At 42.1% G+C, this 20,366-nt stretch overlaps 1 protein-coding gene across 2 annotated transcripts in view; it reads left to right on the top strand.

Moving 5' to 3' along the window:
- The window catches only part of LOC127454438 (cyclic AMP-responsive element-binding protein 5-like), a 109,578-nt gene that overhangs the window by 48,419 nt on the left and 40,793 nt on the right, over nucleotides 1–20,366 (top strand). For both annotated transcript variants that reach the window (XM_051721634.1, XM_051721632.1), the window contains exon 6: nucleotides 18,610–18,736. In XM_051721634.1, coding sequence (XP_051577594.1) covers nucleotides 18,610–18,736 — 127 coding nt within the window. The remainder of the gene's footprint in view (nucleotides 1–18,609; nucleotides 18,737–20,366) is intronic.

Genomic DNA, 20,366 nt, shown 5'->3' with positions numbered 1-20,366 from the left:
GTTTACGCTCCCGGTGTATGTCACAACTCACCCACCGTCTCCTCCTCTGGAGTCAGCAGCACCTCAAGTCACTGTGAGCCACTCACATCCTGGGCAACCTCAACACTGCAGCGGATGCGCTGTCATGACAGGTTACCCTCAGGGGAGAGTAGAGACTCCACCCTCAGGTGGTCCAGCTGATTTGGAGTAGATTCGAGCAGACACAGGTAGACCTGTTCACTTCCCAAGAATCCTCCCACTGCCCACTCTGGTACGCCCTGACCGAGGCACCTCTCAGTATAGACGTGCTGGCACACAGCTGGCCCCCTGGACTACACAATTATGCGTTTCCCCCAGTGAGCCTACTTGCACAGACCCTGTGCAAGGTCAGGGAGGACGAGGAGCAGGTTGTCCTGGTAGCACCCTACTGGCCTACCCAGACGTGGTTCTCAGACCTCACGCTCCTCGCGACAGACCCTCCCCAGTGAATTCCCCTGAGGAAGGATCTTCTTTCTCAGGGACGGTGCACCATCTGGCACCCGCGACCAGACCTCTGGAATCTCCATGTCTGGCCCTTGGACGGGATGCAGAAGACTTGAGTGGCCTACCACCCGCGGTCGTAGACACTATCACTCAGGCTAGGGCCCCCTCTACGAGGCGCCTGTATGCCTTGAAGTGGCGTCTGTTCGCTAAGTGGTGTTCTTCCCGACACGAAGACCCCCAGAGATGCACAGTCGGATCAGTGCTTTCCTTCCTGCAGGAGAGGTTGGAAGGGCGGCTGTCCCCCTCCACCTTGAAGGTGTATGTAGCCGCTATAATGGCACACCACAACACCGTGGACGGTAAGTCCTTAGGGAAGCACGACCTGATCATCAGGTTCCTGAGAGGTACCAGGAGGCTGAATCCCTTCAGACCATGCCTCATTCCCTCATGGGACCTCTCTGTAGTTCTTCAGGGTCTACAGAGAGCTCTTTTTGAGCCCCTGCAGTCAGCTGAACTTAAGGCACTCTCTTTGAAGACTGCCCTCCTGACTGCGCTCACTTCCATTAAGAGGGTAGGAGACCTGCAAGCGTTCTCTGTCAGCGAAACTTGCCTGGAGTTCAGTCCGGGCTACTCTCACGTGATCCTGAGACCCCGACTGGGCTACGTGCCCGAGGTTCCCACGACCCCTTTTAGGGATCAGGTGGTGAACCTGCAAGCGCTGCCCCAGGAGGAGGTAGACCCAGCCCTGACGTTGTTGTGTCTGGTGCACGCTTTACGCTTCTATTTGGATCGCACACAGAGCTTTAGAGTATCTGAGCAGCTCTTTGTCTGCTTTGGTGGACAGCGGAAAGGAAGCACTGTCTCCAAGCAAAGGATCGCCCACTGGGTTATTGACGCCATAACAATGGCATATCACGCCCAGGACGTGCCGCCCCCGGCAGTGCTACGAGCCCATTCTACCAGGAGTGTGGTGGCCTCCTGGGCCTTGACCAGTGGCGCCTCTCTAACAGACATTTGCAGAGCAACGGGCTGGGAAACACCCAACACCTTTGCGAGGTTCTACAATCTCCGGGTGGGACCGGTTTCCTCCCGTGTAGTGGCAGGCACAAGCAAGTAAGTCCGGGACAGCTGGCCAGGTGTATCGCTTACGTATAGCACCTTTCACCTCCCCTGAGCTGAAGACGTATGCTGTTGACTTACAGTAGTGTTCACAAACTGTGTTCCCTGGATGATTTCCTCCGAGCCCTGTGGCAGACGAGTTTGCAGAGAAACTTGCTGCCGGCTCAGTACATGTGCTAACTAAGCCCTGTACTGGGGTAGGTGCTCCGCATGTGTTGGTTCCCCATAGGTAACCCCATGCAACATATATCTTCCGCTAATTTGTTTCCCTGTTGGTAAACTGCATCTTCCTTGGGCAGAGGCCCCTCTGCCCCAGTCACCATGTTTGTAGAAACTCCTCCCCCGTAGGGTAGGACCTACCATGGGACTTCTCCACATGACATACTTCCGACAAAGCTCGGCAAGACCATGTGACGTATTTCCACTCAAAATACCCCCCCCCCCCCCCCCCGGGCGGGCTGTGGTCTCCGCAGTGTCTTCCCCTTGGGAGGGACACCCCCCCCCCCCGACATAGACCTGGTGGCCCCAGTCGGTTAACTCTTTTTTTGGGGGGAGAAAAAAAAAGAGGATAAGAGGCCACGACTGGGCTAGCCTGTCTCTATCTTTTGGGCAGTCGACTTGTCCCCGAAGGGCCGTTCGACACTCATAACAGCATTGGGGGAGGTTATGTGTCGGCCTGGTGTGCTGGCTACGAGGCACACAGTGGTCTGCCCATCACACACTGCCAGTTCACATAACACAGTTCAGCCAGTTGTGGCATTTCGTATGGGGACCCCTAGTGTCACTACATCGACACAACGTCGAGTGAGTGACAGATAGGGAACGTCCTGGTTACTTGCGTAACCTCCGTTCCCCGATGGAGGGAACGAGACTTTGTGTCCCTCCTGCCACAATGCTGGACTATACGCTGAAATGGCCGGGACCTTGTCTTGGCTCCTCAGCACAAAACCTGAATGAGTGGTTGCATACCAGCTCCTTTTATACCTGTATGTTCGGGGGAGTGGTATGCAAATACCACTCGCCAATTTTCATTGGCCTTTTATCAAAGACCAGAGGTGTTTCGGGCTCCCAAGAGTGACCCCTAGTGTCACTACATCGACACAACGTCGAGTGAGTGACAGATAGGGAACAGCAAGTTTAGGTAGCAAACCTCAGAAAACAGTTCACAAAACCAGCAACATTACTAACTTTCTTCAAAGCCTATTTTTACTTTATCTTGCTCTCTCAAGGGCTCTGACATCGCAATTTGTGAGTGCCTTCTCCCATGCAACGAACATTGAGTGACTGTGGCAAAAAAAATTCAAAATAAAATTATGTGGTTCACACATGTCCCAGGGCAGTTCCGAAGTGAAATGTCCACTGTGTGGAACTAAAAGTGAGTGAATTTTATCCCGAACAGATAAGGTTGTTAAAGTTAATGTTCTTTTGAGATTTAAATCAACACAACCAACCTCCCTACCCTAAACCTTAAACCTAAACCTAACCGATAGTGTCATAAAAAGAAAATGTGAGATAAAAAACAAAATTTCTGAAGCAACCACGTAATTTTGAGGTGCTTCTATGACACTTTATTCTAACGATTCGACTCCTGTGCTCTTCAGGACTCGTACCCATACCTTTGTATTGCATATGCAACGCTCTATCTGTTGAGATACCGCGCAATTTGATCACACTTAAACATGTTTGTAAATGTAGTTGGTAATGTAATGCAAACATTAAAATGAGTCATGTGCTATAGTAAAAGTGTTTATATGTCATATGATAGCATTGTGTGATGAACAGAGCGAAAAGTGTTTATGAACTCATTATCTGTCGTTTTATTGGGATTATCATGGATCATCATATAAAATTAAACATGCAAAATAAAAGTTTGAAACACAAACCACTTATTTTTCTGTATGTGTGTCATTTTGCATGTGTGTGGGGGTGTGTTTGTGTGTGTGTGTTTTCACACCTCTAAAGATAAGAGGAGCTGGTTTTCACACCCCTAAAGAACACGAAGATTCCAGGGTATTTTGGTGATGAAAAGGAAGCTGTGCAGAGCCCTACAACGCAGCAACTCACAGTGGCTGAGAGATGGTAACCTATTTTAACCATGAGAGAAACAGACAGTTACCTCACTATAAAACAGAGAGAGAGAGAGACAGAGAGAGAGAGAGAGAGAGAGACAGAGAGAGAGAGAGAGTGGTCTCCTGCTGTTATAGCCCATCCGCTTTAAGGTTCAATGTGTTGTGCATTCTGAGATTTATTTTGCTCACTACAATTGTACAGAGTAGTTATATGAGTTACCGTAGCCTTTCTGTTAGCTCGAACCAGTCTGGCCCTTCTCCGTTGATCTCTCTCATCAACAAGTTGTTTCCATCAGACCTGCCACTCACTGGATGTTTTGACACCATCTCTAGAGACTGTTGTGATCCCAGGAGATCAGCAGTTACAGAAATACCCAGCCTGTCTGGCACCAACAATCATGCCACAGTCTAAATCATTGAGATCAAATTTTTTTCCCCATTCTGATGGTTGATGTGAACATTAACTGAAGCTCCTGACCTGTATCTGCATGATTTTATGCATTGCACTGCTGCCACAATATTAGCTGAATAGATAATTGCATGAATAAGTATGTGTACAGGTGTTCCTAATAAAGTTCTCAGTGAGTGTAAATGCTCAAATAATTTTACAGTATATACTGTATCAATACAGTATATACTGTATGTGCATACATAAGATTTCTGTATGGGTCTGCTCCAACACCTAGTGAGCTACATACGGATACATCATAGATATGCTCCAAACTCAAATTCTTTTCCAAAAGATAGACCTCTTCATGCTGCCTCCTAAGACACCTTGTTTTAACTAGATTCTAAGGTAGCATTGAATGTATCCTTCACAGAGAAGGCAATCCTTGACAAGTCACTGGGACAAACTCACTGAAAAATTCCAAGATGACCGACAAGGCAAGAGAAATGTTAATTGTAAATAAACCTTGATGTCTTTGAATACTGAAAAGTTTAGATAAAAATTATTCAGTTACAAATGTATTATTTTACCCAATATTTGTATGTGCACTGTAATTGTGAGCTTATTAGAGTATCAAGCCCTTTGTTTAGCAACATGCTAAAACTCCATTGAAATGAATTGTGAGTCAAGTAAAGCTGCCTATGTAGAGCGTTCCAAATTGGTCACTTGTGAAGTTGCAGTTCCCTGATAGCACACATACATCACCCAGACGTCTATTTGATGTGTGTGTTTTCATCTGGGAGACATATTTTTAATGTTGTTTGCTCATATGCAATAAGTCTATAAGATGTTTCCTCTCTGATTTCAATAAGACATTGAGCAGATGCTTTTTAGACATTCATGATTTAGAATGTTTGGCAGATTTTAATTAGAATGTGATGCTTTATAGATGAAACACTCTTAAAAAGACATCTTAGAGATACAGTGCTACATGTGTACATGACAAAACGAATAATCAAATATATAAAGGAAGAAATAAGTGGAAGGTTAAATACATGTTGTATGTCACCTGGCTTTCAGAACATGTATGCACCCAACACCAAGGCCAGCTGTTGTCTGATTAATGTGGATATGCTGGACGAAGCCAAGCTACTATCTCATTATTTGATAGTCCAACTTTACAAAAATCAGACTGAAACAATTTTAAGTCAGGCTAAAATGTTTTCATGACATTTTAAAAAGGCGAATTATTGTTTTAGTCTGACTGAAAGTGAACTTTTAAAGTGCATGTAAACATACTGACAAACTTGAAAAGCTCTTTAAGTGGTTGCATTGCATTGCACAGTTACAGTATATGCTTCCAACCAGTCAAAACTTGATACTTGCACCCTCACAGCATGCAGTGTTGTTTTTGTACAATACTGCATAGTAGGGCCCTCCCGGACCCTCCCCCACCTCTTCTAGTTCCTCTCATGGGCCAAAACATGGACGTCATTGATTATTATTATTTTTTTTACAGATTTATTTAAATCACATTGATCAAAACTTGACTCTGCTGCTTTCAGAGCCTCATTGTTAAGATTTAAACTTTGCGACTGCTCCAACTAACTATGATTGTTGTTCTAGCTTATTACATCATATTGAGAAAGCTAAAACGTGTGGTCACCATGCAACCTGAAATGATCTTTTGGTGTAGAGTGGCATCTCCTGGATATGCAGTAAGCGTGGATGTCTTGTGCATTTCTGAAAAGGAGAGAGAATTTCAAAGGAAAGTGAGAGAATACAGGCGGGCAGGATGTACATCTGAGCTGAATTAGAGTGAGCTCATTGTGTACGGCATAGGGTTTAATAGTGCGTTCGAAGAGGAACGCCCAGGCCCTGCTCCTCTCATTCCAGCTACACTTTGTCATCACCATCCGCCACACAGACACACACGGCAACACACACATACTCCTGCAGAGAGAGAGATACGGCTCCAGAGCCGACCACAGGAAGACAGGAATTGCAGGAAGGAGGAGAGAGAGGAAGAAAGGGATCAGGGGTAGATTAAAGACAGGGGTCTTAGATTAAAACAGAATCAGAACGGATAGAGAAGGACAAGGAAAGGATCTGGGCTGCTGGGAAAAGAAAAACAGAAGAGAGAAAAGGGAGTGATCAAATGGGAATGAAAGATAGAAATTAAAGCTTTGGATATAAATAAAGGAGATTGGTGTACGTCCTTGCAAAAATGTACTGGGGTTGTGCCAATGGTCAATGATGGTGTGAGATGGTAATACAACAGTACTCTGATATATGCCATGTTCAATGGTATTGAACAGTGTCAGAAATTAACTTTTAAAGGGGCAATATTTGATCCCTGGAATTAATTTTCAGTCTTTTTACAGGCCTATATACTGTATATAGATATTAAATGTTAGCTAATGAATAAAACAGTGAAGATCACTACAAGGACATTTTTTCCCTCACATGGTAAATTTTGGGGGTATTTTTGTCACTTTTTGTTATCATCTGATTACCATATTCATATAATACTGGTACAAGGAACATCAAAGAATACTATGGTAATACCATAATGGTAGTGTTTTTTTGTTTTGTTTTTTTTTCATAGTATATTTTCATGGTAATATATAGTAATATGAAACTTTTTTGTTAGTAAGTAAAGGAGTGGAAGGTAGACACTACACAATCTAAAGATTTTGCAGTGTTAGTACTGAATGTTTCAAGAAAAGCTAGAAATTTAGAATGAAACAGTGTTCTCAATCCATTTTTCTTTCGTAATGTCATGTATTTCAGTCATGACAACTCTCTGTAAGATTTAGCATGTTAAAATGGGTATGACATATTGATAGGATTTTGGTCTTGATGGACTAGATCTGCTACGCTGCTGCTGCAGAGAAAGTATGAAGACTTGCTACTGCTAGAACATGCACAGACATGCTGAGTTAAGCATGTGGACATGCTGCTGCTGCTGCACAATTAGACAAAACACAAGACATGCTGCATCGAGCATGTAGGACATGCTGCTGCACAATTATACAAACATTAAATCCCCCAGCAAAGCAGGAAAGCTGCACAAACGCATAACACAAAATACAACCCCCCCAACCAAAAAGATCTACCGCCAAAGTATGTGTACTGCTGCTGCTCCGAAGAGTGAATGCTAGATAAGTGTGCCTTGGCCAGCTTGGCCAAATGGTGTAACACTAATGAACTAAATCTCTATGTGTGACTTTGCCAGATTTGGCTAAGGCATACCTTGTTAAAGACACGCTTTTATGTGTCATGGCCAAAAGCTAACATCACCGTGCAAGCTGATAGAATAAAAATAAAAATAGCATTTTCAGAGAAAAAACTCTCACAGCCGCTGCAGTAAAGCCGGCTTATCTGCAAAACTGAGCTATTTAAATGTTAGATAAATGCTGTGTCCAAATATCCATACTTCTCTACTATATGGTATGCCAAAAACAGTATGCAAATGGAGTAATATGTCCGAATCCTTAGTATTCATAAAACGGTAAGTACGAAAGTTAGTACGGATTGACTGGACACTTTACTGTCCCAAAATGCCTCGGGAGCCTTGGAGACATCACGTTCAAAACGCTTGATTTGAAAAACAAACGTTAGAGAATCGCGAGTCGGACTGCTTTTCTCAACTGTAAGTGCTATCTATATATACCAAGAAAGTTGTTCCTTGTGCTTAAATTGTGTTTGTTAACAAAACCAGAGTGGATTATTTCCACGGTTGTTGTTATTACGTCATATATTCCGGTCATGGGTCAATACCCATGTTCCCAGATAAAGTATGCATGGAATCTAATCTTACTACTCGCATGCATACCTAAAGAATGTACTATTTTACCTGCCGAGAAGTGTATCCTTTATCAAATACTATACATACTCTGACAATATGCAATTTCAGATGCAAGAAAGAGTGAGTATTCGAGTTGACTGGCTTCCTAATTACATGCCAAACGACCTATCAGCTTACATCATGCGAGCTGATTGGCTTAACATCTCACATGTGAGTGAGTCAATTGGCTAACAGATAAGAAGTTCATAGAACCTGTTAGCTTGTGCTATGTAGAGTTTCATGCCTGATGTTTAGTCATTTCCAAGTAAAAAACTTTACTTTGTCCAATGGAAATTGTCCAAGTTGTCTAGGACAGAGACAGGTGGTTGGAGGGGAAGAGTTGACAAATAAGAGGGCTTGGTGACATCAGTCGAAAAGGAAAATTATTTTTCTGTTGAAAGAATGTTTTCTGTGGAATAATGTGCTTAGATGAATAGGTCACAATAGGCCATAAACATGCACAGCTATGAAGTAAATATAGTCCGTTTTGATTTCATGTAGACCTTCAAGTCAAGTCAAGTCATTTTTTTTTTTTTGTATAGCGTTTTTCACAACACACATCGTTTCAAAGCAGCTTTACAGAAAATCATGCTTTAACAGAAAATTAAACTGTAATATCTATAAAGTCTTAGAGTCATCATTATGTAATTGTAAATTGTGGATAAAAATAAATAATTAAATAGTTAAATAATAATTGTGTTTAGAACCCCAGTGAGCAAGCTGAAGGTGACTGTGGCAAGGAGCACAAAACTCCATAAGATGTTGGTTAATGGAGAAAAATAAGCTTGGGAGAAACCAGGCTCACTGTGGGGGCCAGTTCTCCTCTGGCTAAACAGCATGAATATAATGTCAATATTAGTTATTTGTGTGCAGTGCAGGTCATGGTTTAAAATGTGTAAACTAAGTAAGTGTTAAGGGCCAGTGTTGAAACAAAGATTTAGTATGAACTGTAAGATTAATTATTAAAGTCTTTGAAGTCCATCCTGGATTAACTGCAGAAGTTCACATAGATGCACTGTCCTTTGTTAGTTGGCTGATGAAGGCTTTTGTTGGCAAATAATTGATAGTCTATGTATTCCATTTCAAGAGTGTAGTCCATCAATAAACAAAGGTGATGCAAGCAGAGATCAATGAAGTGCATCGCTGTTCAACTGGCAGGTCATTTCGGTGAGGATCGATGGGATCCATCCTAAATCCAAGGTTCAGGCAGAGGCATATGAAATATCTGATGTCTTACAGTTGGAGTTGGCATCAATTCATCCTCTGAAGTCCATCGTAAAAAACTGAAGTCATGTCTGGTTAGCACCGGCTGTAGTTTGTCGTCATCATACAGAGACACGTAGCAGTGGAGTCTTACACCAAGCAATAATCTAGTCTTGAGGTCATGAACGCATGAATTAGTTTTTCGGCATCAGCAACATAGAGCATGTGTCTTAACTTAGCAATATTTCTGAGGTGGGAGAATGCTGTTCTACAAACATTGGAAATTTGATTTTCAAAGGACAGATTGGTATCAAATATAACACCTAATTTCTTTGCTGTAGAAGATGATGTAACAGTACATCCATCGATAGTCAAATTATATTTTAGCTGCTTATGTGTCTCTGTTTTGTCGGAATTGAGTAGAAGGAAATTTCTGGTCAATTTCTAATTTCATTGATACACTCTGCTAATTTGTAGAATTGTGAAATTTCGTCGAATTTAGAAGAAATATAAAGTTGGGTATCGTCGGCATAATAGTGGAAACTTATTCCACGATTCCTGATAATATCTCCCAGGGGAAGCATATATAAGGAGAAAATCAGAGGCCATAAACTGATCCCTGTGGCACTTCATACTTAATTTTGTTTGATTTGACAATTCCTCGTTTACACATACAAAGTGGTAGCAGTCTGATAAATAGGACCTGAACCATGCTAATGCTAGTCCACTAATGCCAACATAATTCTCCAGCCTATTCAAGAGAATGTCATGATATATGGTGTTGAAGGCAGCACTAAGATCTAAAATCACTAGAAGAGAAATGCAGCCGCGATCAGATGATAAGAGCAAGTAATTTGTAACTCTGATAAGTGCAGTCTCTGTACTGTGATGGGACCTAAATCCTGACTGAAATTGTTCATATATACCATTTCTCTGTAGAAATGAACATAGTTGGGAGGACACTACCTATTATTTTGACACTACTAGTATTTTCGACATAAATGGGAGATTTGAAATCGGCCTATAATTAGCCAATTCTCCAGGATCAAGCTGTGGCTTCTTAATAAGTGGTTTGAGAACTGCCATTTTAAAGTTTCTTGGGACATGTTTTAAAGATAGCGAGGAGTTAATAATATTAAGAAGAGGTTCAGAGATTACAGGGAATACCTCTTTTAAAAGCTTAGTTGGTATTGGATCTAACATACATGTTGTGGCTTTTGGTTTTTTGATGAGTTTTATTAGCTCTTCATGACCTTTGACAGCGAAGGATTGAAGTACGACCTTCAGCAGATGTTGGAAAATGAGAACATAGCAATATGATGTGACGATGTAGATTATTATTGCTAATGTAGGTGGAAATGTTACAGTGACAAAGAGAGTTTTTTTCTCCTGCAGTCACCACAAACCATCTTCCCGAATGTCCAACTCGAATGTTGATGGATCATCCAAACAAAGCAGGGTGCTGGTCACAGTGGATTGTTCACATGCCTTTCTGTGGCTAAAGGTGTTCTGTATTAGCCATGGGAACGATTCAAATTTTGCTGCTCTCGTGTGATGGATCAGTGGAAGGTTTGACTGACAGGTGGGGGCGGAGCCTGAAACCTCCCTCGGTCTGTAGCACTGAAGCGCTCTCAGCATAGTTTCAGTCACAAGAAGAAACAACTGGATGGCAATGAGCCAAACCACTCTGTCTGTCTCTCACTTTCTCCCTTGCTCTCTTTCTCTCTTATAGCCAGCAGCAATGAGAGATGTATCTGTGCATAATTGGGGCTTTGTGGTGAGCTGCGCCATGCTTGCTTGCCCTAAGGTATTTCAGGATAAGCCTCTCACTGTTGTTCTCATTGACAGGCCTAGACTAGGGATATTGTACTTTTGAAATTTTAATTTTGTTTTTATTTCTGTACTATTTTAAATTTGTTTTCAAACTATGACTAATTTAGTTTTTAGGATTTTCTAGTTTCAATTTAGTTCTCATTTTTAAATATATTTAATTTTTATTTTAGTTTTAGCTTTAGTATTTTAGGACTGCCCAAATGCATTAACTGATTTCACGAGTTCGCGTGCCCATATAACCTTTAGCATAAATGATAAAACTGGTTTGGCTTGCTGTCCACAATGGAGGGGCTCAAGGAGGTGACTCGAGCAGATGTATAACACCCCGGACTAGTACGAATAGAGATAGTCAGTGTGGGACAGATGTATAAGGAGGAGTAGGGGAGGAGGTGGAGTGCTAGGAGAACTGATGCTGAGCCAAGGTAAGAGACTGCTTATATATCCTGGTAATAAATTGGAAGATTAGATGGCCGTGCTCCTCCAGGACTTACATTTATTAACTTCTTTTCATGAGTTTGCATGCCCATATAATCTTTAGCATAAAAGTTAAAACTGGTTTTGCTTGCTGTCCATGATGGAGGGGCTCGAAGAGGAGACTCGACTAGAGCAGATGTATAACCCCCCAAAAAGAGGCCAAGTTGGAGACAGCAAGGTGAATGATTGAGTTAACATGGCAATTTAATAGGTAGAGTTGGATAAGCTTAGTTGCGTAGAGATTTTCGCCCAAAGAGTGTAAGTTCAACGAAATAAGAATGAAGGAATAAGTGGAATGACTCCTGCAGGGCATGAGTGGGGCACTGCTGTGGCAGTTTTGAAACTCTGAGCATGGGTAGGCACTGCTGCGGCAGCATCAGCCGGGGTACTGCTGCGGCAGTATTAGCTCAGACTGGAGGATATTTATAGTTGAAGGTGAAGCATTCCCTCTGCAGCAACTATGACATGGAGCCCAGGGATTGTAAATGCGAGGCTCACCAATGTTGCAGAAGAGGTGAGAGCTTCTGATCCCGAAAGAGCGGGCCCGGCAACACCCACGTGGAGCACCTCCCAGTGGTGGGCAGTGGGAACCATGAAATAAACCACACAGAGCTACTTCCCCCCCAAAGCAAGGTTGCCCTGCGAGGCAGAGTAGGGAGTCAAATGATAAATATGAGAGGGGAGCATAAATATTGGTTACTTAAAAAGAGGCGAGGGCTAGATGTGTTTGTTTGATGTGTGCAAGGTCAGTTCTGATATTTGAATGGAATGCATCTGAGGACCATTTCCCGAGCTGTTTAATTTGGTGATTAGGTAAGACTTTCTGGGTGGCAGTGGTTGCTGCTCCTATGTGAAAGGAGTGGGAAGAAAACATGTGGGCTGGGGTACCAGAGCAGGTGAGGATGTTTTTAAGGTTTTTCTGGAACCAGTGCCTAGAAACTGGCCAGTTGTTTTCGTCTATGAACAGAGGGTCAAAAAGTGATGGGTTGATGTTATTGGAGCTAGGTTGGGATTAGAGGAAGGGTAGACAGGAGGAGGGACCATTTGCGGCATCATGCTTAGGTCCGCTCCAGGGGCTGGATGGTTAATGGAAAAAGATGGAATATAGTGGGTGGGGAAAGGAGGCGGGACTGTTTACGGAGGCAGCCTCGCACTTAGGTCCGCTCCATGAATGGTCTGGTTAGTAATAACAGATGGAACGGAGTCAAGGGGAAAAGGAAGCGGGACCATTTACGGAGGCAGCCTTATGCTCAGGTCTGCTCTGGGGTGGGTAGATTTGATGTGGTAGAGGAAATAACGTTAGTGGGGACGGAGATAGGGGGAGCTATTTGTGAAGTTGATCTTGCAAATGAGTCTGTCTGTAGACAGATGATATTAAATGTAGTGGTGGAGCTGGAGGGAGAAAGGAAAAAAGTGGAGGGGGAATTGAGAATGATGTGGCCGGTTCCTGTTCTGAAGAGGGAGGGGGATTGCTAGAGACGAAGCGGGGGCGGAACTATTGCGTGCAGCCGCGGTAGTATGCCGGCCGGGTGGAACCGGATGAGGAAGTGTTGCCAGCTACCTCTGGATTTACCGGCTGTGGAAGAGGTGTGTTGGGGGCTTTAGAAAATGAAGAGAAGAGCTTAGTTGGCTTGGATGCTTTGGGACGATTTCCTGGGAGGCCTGATCCATTTGCTTCTAGCATGAATAGAGCTTGTAGAGTTGAGCTTTGGTGGCTCTTTGAGAGAAAGGAATGCCGGATTTACAGAGAGCTTGACGGAGATCGTTAATGGATCAGTTTGAAATGGGAGGGGCTGAAGCATGTTCAATTGAAGAAGCAAATTACTATGTTGATGGTGTTTGTGATGCAGAAGCATGAGGAGCTGTCGTAAATTGAGGAGATTATGAATGAGGTGGAGAGCGTGGACTTCTAGAGTGTTTTCTGTTGTGTTGAAATGATATACAATGGGTTTTTGTGTCCTGTACGTTTGGCTGGTGAAGCTGATCCTGGAATAAAGGAGGGGGAATCCGGTCCAGTTTGCGATGGATGCATAGGCACCTCTGGAGGATTGGAGAGTTCGTCGTCTGAAGGAAAAAGTTTGCTTTCCGGAAAGTCAGGCATGATGCCGGTTCGTGGAAGATTGGATGCCGGGAGAACTGATGCTGAGCCGAGGCAAGAGGCTGCTTATATATCCTGGTAATAAATTGGAAGATTAGATGGGCGTGCTCCTCCTGAAGTTTATTCACTTTTTTTTTCTCCCCTTTTCTCCCCAATTTGGAATGCCCTATTCCCAATGCGCTCTAAGTCCTCATGGTGGCGTAGTGGTTCGCCTCAATCTGGGTGGCGGAGGATGAATCTCAGTTGCCTCTGTGTCTGAGACCGTCAGTCCACGCATCTTATCACATGGCTTGTTGAGCGCATAACCGCGGAGGTATAGCGTGTGTGGAGGCCCACGTTATTCTCCGTGGCATCCACCCACAACTCACCACGCACCCACCGAGAGCGAGAACCACACATTATAGCGACCATGAGGACCCCATGTGACTCTACCCTCCCTAGCAACTGGGCCAATTTGTTTGCTTAAGAGACCTGGCTGGAGTCACTCAGCACGCCCTGGATTCGAACTCGCGACTCCAGGGGTGGTTGTCAGCATCAATACTTGCTGAGCTTCCCAGGCCCCAAGTTTTATTAACTTCATATAAACTGATATTAACTGATTTACTAGGAATGTTTCATGCCGTTATATTTCTCTAGGCCATCTAGTGTTGTCGCTTAATATTTTAGAATTTTAGTTAGTTGCGGAGTCCAAAAAAAGTATTTTAGTTTAGTTTCAGTTTGCCTAATTATGTTTTTCGATTATTTTGGTTAATAAAAATGTTTTCATTTAGTTTTTGTTTTCTTTAACTAAAATAACACTGGTCTAGACCTTATGTGGGTCTTCAGTCTGTCACTGCCAACCTGTTATCAGTCCTCCCCGTATCCCTCCTCTCAATTTCCTTAGAATGTGGCTTTTTCATCACCCCCTCTCTAGCGGCCTTTAATGAGACTCAGACTCCATCACAGCCCTTCTTGATTTATTTGATCAGATTCATATGATTCTTCCCACACTACAATCCTGTCAGTCCTTGGGCCTGTGGCAAACTCTCTCTCTCTCTCTCTCTCTCTCTCTCTTAGTGTGATTAAAGTGGTAAATCAAGGGCAGGTCCTGTGCTGTGTTTACTCGGAGCGCCAGGCAGCTGCAAGCTGTTTGGCCGCTCTCTGTTTCTCCCGCTGTTTAGGCCCATTGCCATGGAGACCGCACCACCGTCTCCCAGCGGCTGGAACCAGGCCCCGGGCTGTTTTGGTTACATTCACACAGAGCAGAAAAAAAGAGAAACTTTTTGCACCACTCACTTCTGCATTGTCTGCTCGAGTTAGCATGGTGCAGCGAGTGTGTGTGAGAGAGAGAGTTTGAGAGAGAATGTAGACTTAAAAAGAGAGAAAGATGGGGAAGGGGGGGGGGAGGGGGTCAAGAAGCCAAGGGCATTACATCATTGCTGGATTGGAGTCAGAAGGAAAGGATATGAGTCAGTGGGCTGACTGTGCCTGGCTCTCTCTCTCTCTCTCTTTCACTTTCTCTCTCTTTCTCACTCTCTCTCTCTCTCTCTCTCTCTCTCTCTCAAGTGGTAGTCAAGCCTCTTATAGTTAAGTCACTTCATTTGAGTCTGTAGAGATGTAAATGCTTATGGTGGAGTTTCGAAAGCTCTATACTTTATAAAGTGTCCTATTCATATAACTTAGTATAAAAACGTAATACATTTTGTAATTTTTTACTCACTCATGTTGTTCCAAACCCATATAACTTCTTTCTTCCGCATAGCACAAAATAAGTTTTGCAGACTATCCTGGCTGCTCTTGTTCATACATTGAAAGTAATTGGATAGGGAGACTCTCAAGCTCAAAAATTGACCATAAAAGTAGTCCATATGAAAAGGAGTCCATATGAAGTCTTCTGAATCCATGCGATAACTTTATATGATGAAAAGACCTAAATTTAAATCATTATTTGCTGACAATCTTGCCATCCGCCATAGCTCTCAAATGTCATTTGCACTGTTATACATTTTAGATGACCAGAGTCTATTTAAATATAAATACCTCTATAAATACCTATTCAAATATACACTCAGAGTGAACACTATGGTCCTAATAAAGTGTCTGACGTGGTCTTCTGCTGTTGTAGCCCATCTGCCTCAAGGTTCGACGTGTTGTGCATTCTGAGATGCTATTCTGCTCACTACAATTGTACAGAGTGGTTTTCTGAGTTACCATAGCTTTTCTGTCAGTTTGAACCAGTCTGGCCATTCTCCATTGACCTCTCTCATCAACAAGGTGTTTCCATCTGCAGAACTGCCACTCACTGGTTGTTTTTTGTTTTTGGCAACTCTAGAGATTGTTGTAAACTCACAAAAATCCCAGGAGATCAGCAGTTACAGAAATACTCAAACCAGCCCATCTGGCTCCAACAATCATGCCACGGTCGAAATCACGAGCTAAATGTTTTCCCCATTCTGATGGTTGATGTGAACATTAACTGAAGCTCCTGACCCATATAGTAATATGAAACGTAACTGTATGATTTTATGCATTGCACTGCTGCCAAACGATTGGCTGATTAGATAATTGCATGAATAAGTAGGTGTACAGGTGTTCCTAATAAAGTTCTCACTGAGTGTAAATACCTCTATAATCTATATGATTGTTGTGTGCATGTGTGAATCTGTTGTGTGCATTTGTGGATCGTTATGAGGTTATGATACTGTTTTCACTCAATACGTGTTTAATCAAATGTAAACCCTAGATCCTTACTCCCTACTAGCTGATTGATCCCTATCCCTAAAGTCCACCCCTGTACCTACCCCTAACCCTAACTATAGTAGGGAGTCATAGTCCCTATCCCTAAAGGCCACACTTACACCTAATTTTAAATATAACTATTATTGGGAGTCAAAATTTGGCACGACACCAGCATTTCACTAGCTGGTTTAGAACAAGGGTGTCACACCAACCGACTGTTGTACTTGAGGTCTCGTTCTCTTTAGTCAGAGGTCTGTCACACACACACCAATTTAGAATGGTGGGAAGATGAGAGACAATGCGGCTCCCTCTGACTTTCTCTCCACTTCCGTCACGTGGAGAACTTTTCCTGTCAGATAAGAATTTGTCCTCAGAAAAAGTAAAAATCGACTTCTTTTCACTCTTGACACACAATCTTTCTCTCTCTCAGAAGCAGGTGAGAAAGTTTGGCAGTGGAACCTGTGCAGCACATAAAGCCTCTTTCTTCTCGTTGGCCAGGTTCAGCTCCTAATTAGGACTGTTTCCTGTTCATTGAGTTTTAATGTGCAGTGGGACTGTCCCGTAGAGAGTTGCCCCTCTCTCTGTTACACTCTTTCCCACTCTCTTTTTTCTTTTTGTTCACTTCAATGGTAACAGGCCATGGTTGGTTTTTATTCAGCTTGTTGTTTGAGTGGTGGTTCTGAGCAGAGCTGTGGCTGCTCTGCCACAATAGTGTAAGTCATTGTCCTCCTACATAATTCCTTTATATTGAAACAGACACAGCGAACAGACATTAGCACACTGCATGGACAAAAACATTGTTATGCACTTTTGCTTTTAGTGGCAGTTGACTGGTGATTTTCTGCCATCATTTACTCACTTTCGTTTAGTTTTATACTCACTTTCTTTTGTCTGTGTGACACAAAAGGAGAAATTTTGCAGAATGTCTTGGCTGATCTTTTTCATACAATGAAAGTGAATGGGATTGGGGCTCTCAAGCTTCATAAATGACCAAAAAGTAAAGGACCATAAAAGTGGTTAATTTGACTTGTGTTCTATATTCCAAGCCTTCCGAAGCAACACAATAGTTTTGTGTGGAACTTTGACATGCTATTTTTGAAAATATGTGAATGTGATTTGAGAGCTATAGCAGAGGGAAAGATTTTCGAACTAACACTTTAACCGCCAAAGTCATTAGCAGCTTAAAAATGAGCAAAATCTCACCTGGCTGTGTGCGTGTTTTAGAGATGTGAGATTGTTAAAGGTTCTTAGAATGTGATGGATTGGAGTGTTAATGGCAAAACATCAGAATGGTAATGACCGCATGTGCATGTGTCTATGTGTGTGCGTGAATGTGTGTGTACACAGTAATCACACTGTATAAATGCTGCTATTTAGGCCGGATAAATACAGGTATTTGTTCAGGTGGAGACCCCCTCCTTTCCCTTTCAGCTGTCGGTCAGCCCTCCAACCAGACTCAAATAATGCTTGTCATCTGAGGCTTATTCAGACAAGCTGTGTTTCTCCACACTATGTGGTGGTCCATATCTGCAAGACAGCATAGATGTGATGAAATTAGTGAGTGTTATATCTCACACATTTTGCCCAAATATCACTCCGGTCAGGGGAAGTGTAGTGCTTCATGCCATTGTGGAGAAGACATTGTGGGTTTGGTGTGCTGAAACTGCGTATTGCATGTCAGCAGTGTCACAGGTTCTGTGGTTTTATATATTAAATATCTTATATATTAAATATCTGATATTTTGACATTTTTATGAAAACACATATTTTGTTCAGTTTAAATGGAGAAACTGTAAGAAAACATCTTACCTTTAACTTTTTTTAAGTGAATGATTATGTTGTGTACACACATGTATTCAAGGTGCAAATAAAATTGTAATTTTTTTTTTTTTTTAGAAAATGCTATAAAATATGTATGAAATCAACATGGACATAAAGATTACATTTTTACGAATTCTCATGTTTTGAACTAGATTTTTTAAATATATCTAATTTTTATCACTTCCCATTTATTAATTACACATTTATCCACACCAACTCTTTTATTGAAGCACAAAGGGCTTGATCAGTCTTAGGCTACAGTGAACCTCCAGTGAGAGCTTCCAGCAGGACGTCTCTTGCTGGGAAACCTATTCTTCCTCTCTGTGTCTGTCTGACTGTGCATGATGACTTCTTAAAAAAGACTAAATAAGGCACTGAAATTCTTTAGAACTATGACAAATAGAAATGAGAACTGAATTTACTGCCTGTATGATATGAATTTCTAATAATGGCTCATGGTTAGCGTTCTTGACGTCAGTTTCAAAGCGAAACTTTTATCTGAGGAAATAAGTTCATCTCATTTGTCCTTTTTCTCATTTTCTCCTAATTTTTCTTTCTCTTTTGGCTCTCTTAGGCCAGTGCCTGGTTCCCTTTCCTCGTTGTTGCACCTGAGGAACAGACAGCGACAGCCACTGCCAGCCTCCATGCCTGGCACACTGCCTGACCCCACTATGCAAGGATCGTCTGCCGTTTTGATGCCTGTGAGATCATAAATACACCACCGCCCACACCCACAAACATGCACAATGCATTTACACTTTCGGCCTGACCACCAAGACACATTAATACACACAAACACATTCAGTTCACTCTAAGGGTGGATCATGGTATGAGTATTTTTATATCATGGTAACAGTCTATATCACAATATAGTTATTTTTGCTGGAAATTCAACAAAAAATGGTTTATAAATTACAAATGTTAACCTAAAAATGTGCTTAATATCAAACTGTTTTTTTTTTTTCCCAAGTCAAAAATATTATTTAACATCAATGAATCAACCTGACTACATTAGGTTACACCAACAAAACTAATTTTAAGTGTTAGATTAGGTAGAAATTGCTCCATATTGCAATTATTGTAGGTTACTTTTTACAGTGTAGATAGCCTTGTTGTAATTTTTGTATAATCCAGTAAATTAAACTTGTTAAATTTGTTACAAACAAAAAAAGGTACTTCATCTCAGAAATTCTTTTTTTCTCTCTTTTTATTTGGAACTTGATGGATGCAAACCAAATAATGTGGGCAGTCCCACATTGTGTGCATAAATGTGCCCGTGGGGACAAATAGTGAACTTGGCTGAAGGTAGTGGTCACTGTCTCAACTTTAGTGGGAAACTGCTTTCATATGGACCCAGCGTTGCACTTTTGAATGACGATTCATCATTCCCAATCAAAGAAAGGACCTGGAAAATCTGATTGACAGCTTTAACTGCAGCCAAAAAAACTTGTGCAACATTGGTCAACCACCAGTTATCTTTCACATATTGGTTGCATTGCCTACCGGAAATTGTATTCTTTGTGCTTTCTTCTGCAAGGAGCAACCACACAATACCGAAAACTATAATGATGTGGAAAGATGTAATCATTATGGTTTAAGACTTATTACTGAAATTAATACATAATTGTGATTGCGCTCAATGGCTGTATAAATGTATCTGGTTCCTGAATGTTCATCATAGTTGTCCCATGTGAGCGGGGTGGGATGGGGGGATTAATAGAGGTTGGGGGATACGATAAGAAGGGAGATATAAGTACCATTTTTGTTTGATATGTCTTTTTGTCTCTAAGATGTTGACATAGAAATTGAGGAATATGTATCTCTCAAACCTTGTAACCTCCCAAATAAAGAAATAAAAACTGTATGATAAAAAAAAGGAAGCCCATCAGCAGAGGTGTAATATTCTACCAAAGCTCGATTTTTTTTATTTCTATTTCAGAAATGTCAATAAGGACATGAATGCAAGCTGAGGCAGTGTGTGTGTGTGTGTTTTTTTGTGTGTTTTTGAGAGAGTTGCCTGTATCAGGGTTCTAATGATACAACATATGTTCTCATTGTAACATAAGCCAGCCTATGTTGGATGTGGAGGTAAATGCAGTTGATTAAATTAAAAATAGCAAGTTTTTTCAGTCTTGATTGACATCCCAGCAAAGGGGTGCAGCGCGGGGTGATATTTTCAAACTAAATATTCCTCCAATTATTACTGTGGACTGTCGCTTTCACCCTGATATAGGTCATCAGGGGGTTGGAAGGGTGCGGGATGGGGGACCCCAGTTCTCTTTCAGTCTCTCTCACGCACACACTGAATGCACCATTTTACAGTTTTGCTCA

The sequence above is a fragment of the Myxocyprinus asiaticus genome, chromosome 16, assembly GCF_019703515.2.
Source record: "Myxocyprinus asiaticus isolate MX2 ecotype Aquarium Trade chromosome 16, UBuf_Myxa_2, whole genome shotgun sequence".
NCBI lineage: Eukaryota > Metazoa > Chordata > Actinopteri > Cypriniformes > Catostomidae > Myxocyprinus > Myxocyprinus asiaticus.
This window is presented reverse-complemented; position numbering and strand designations above follow the sequence as displayed.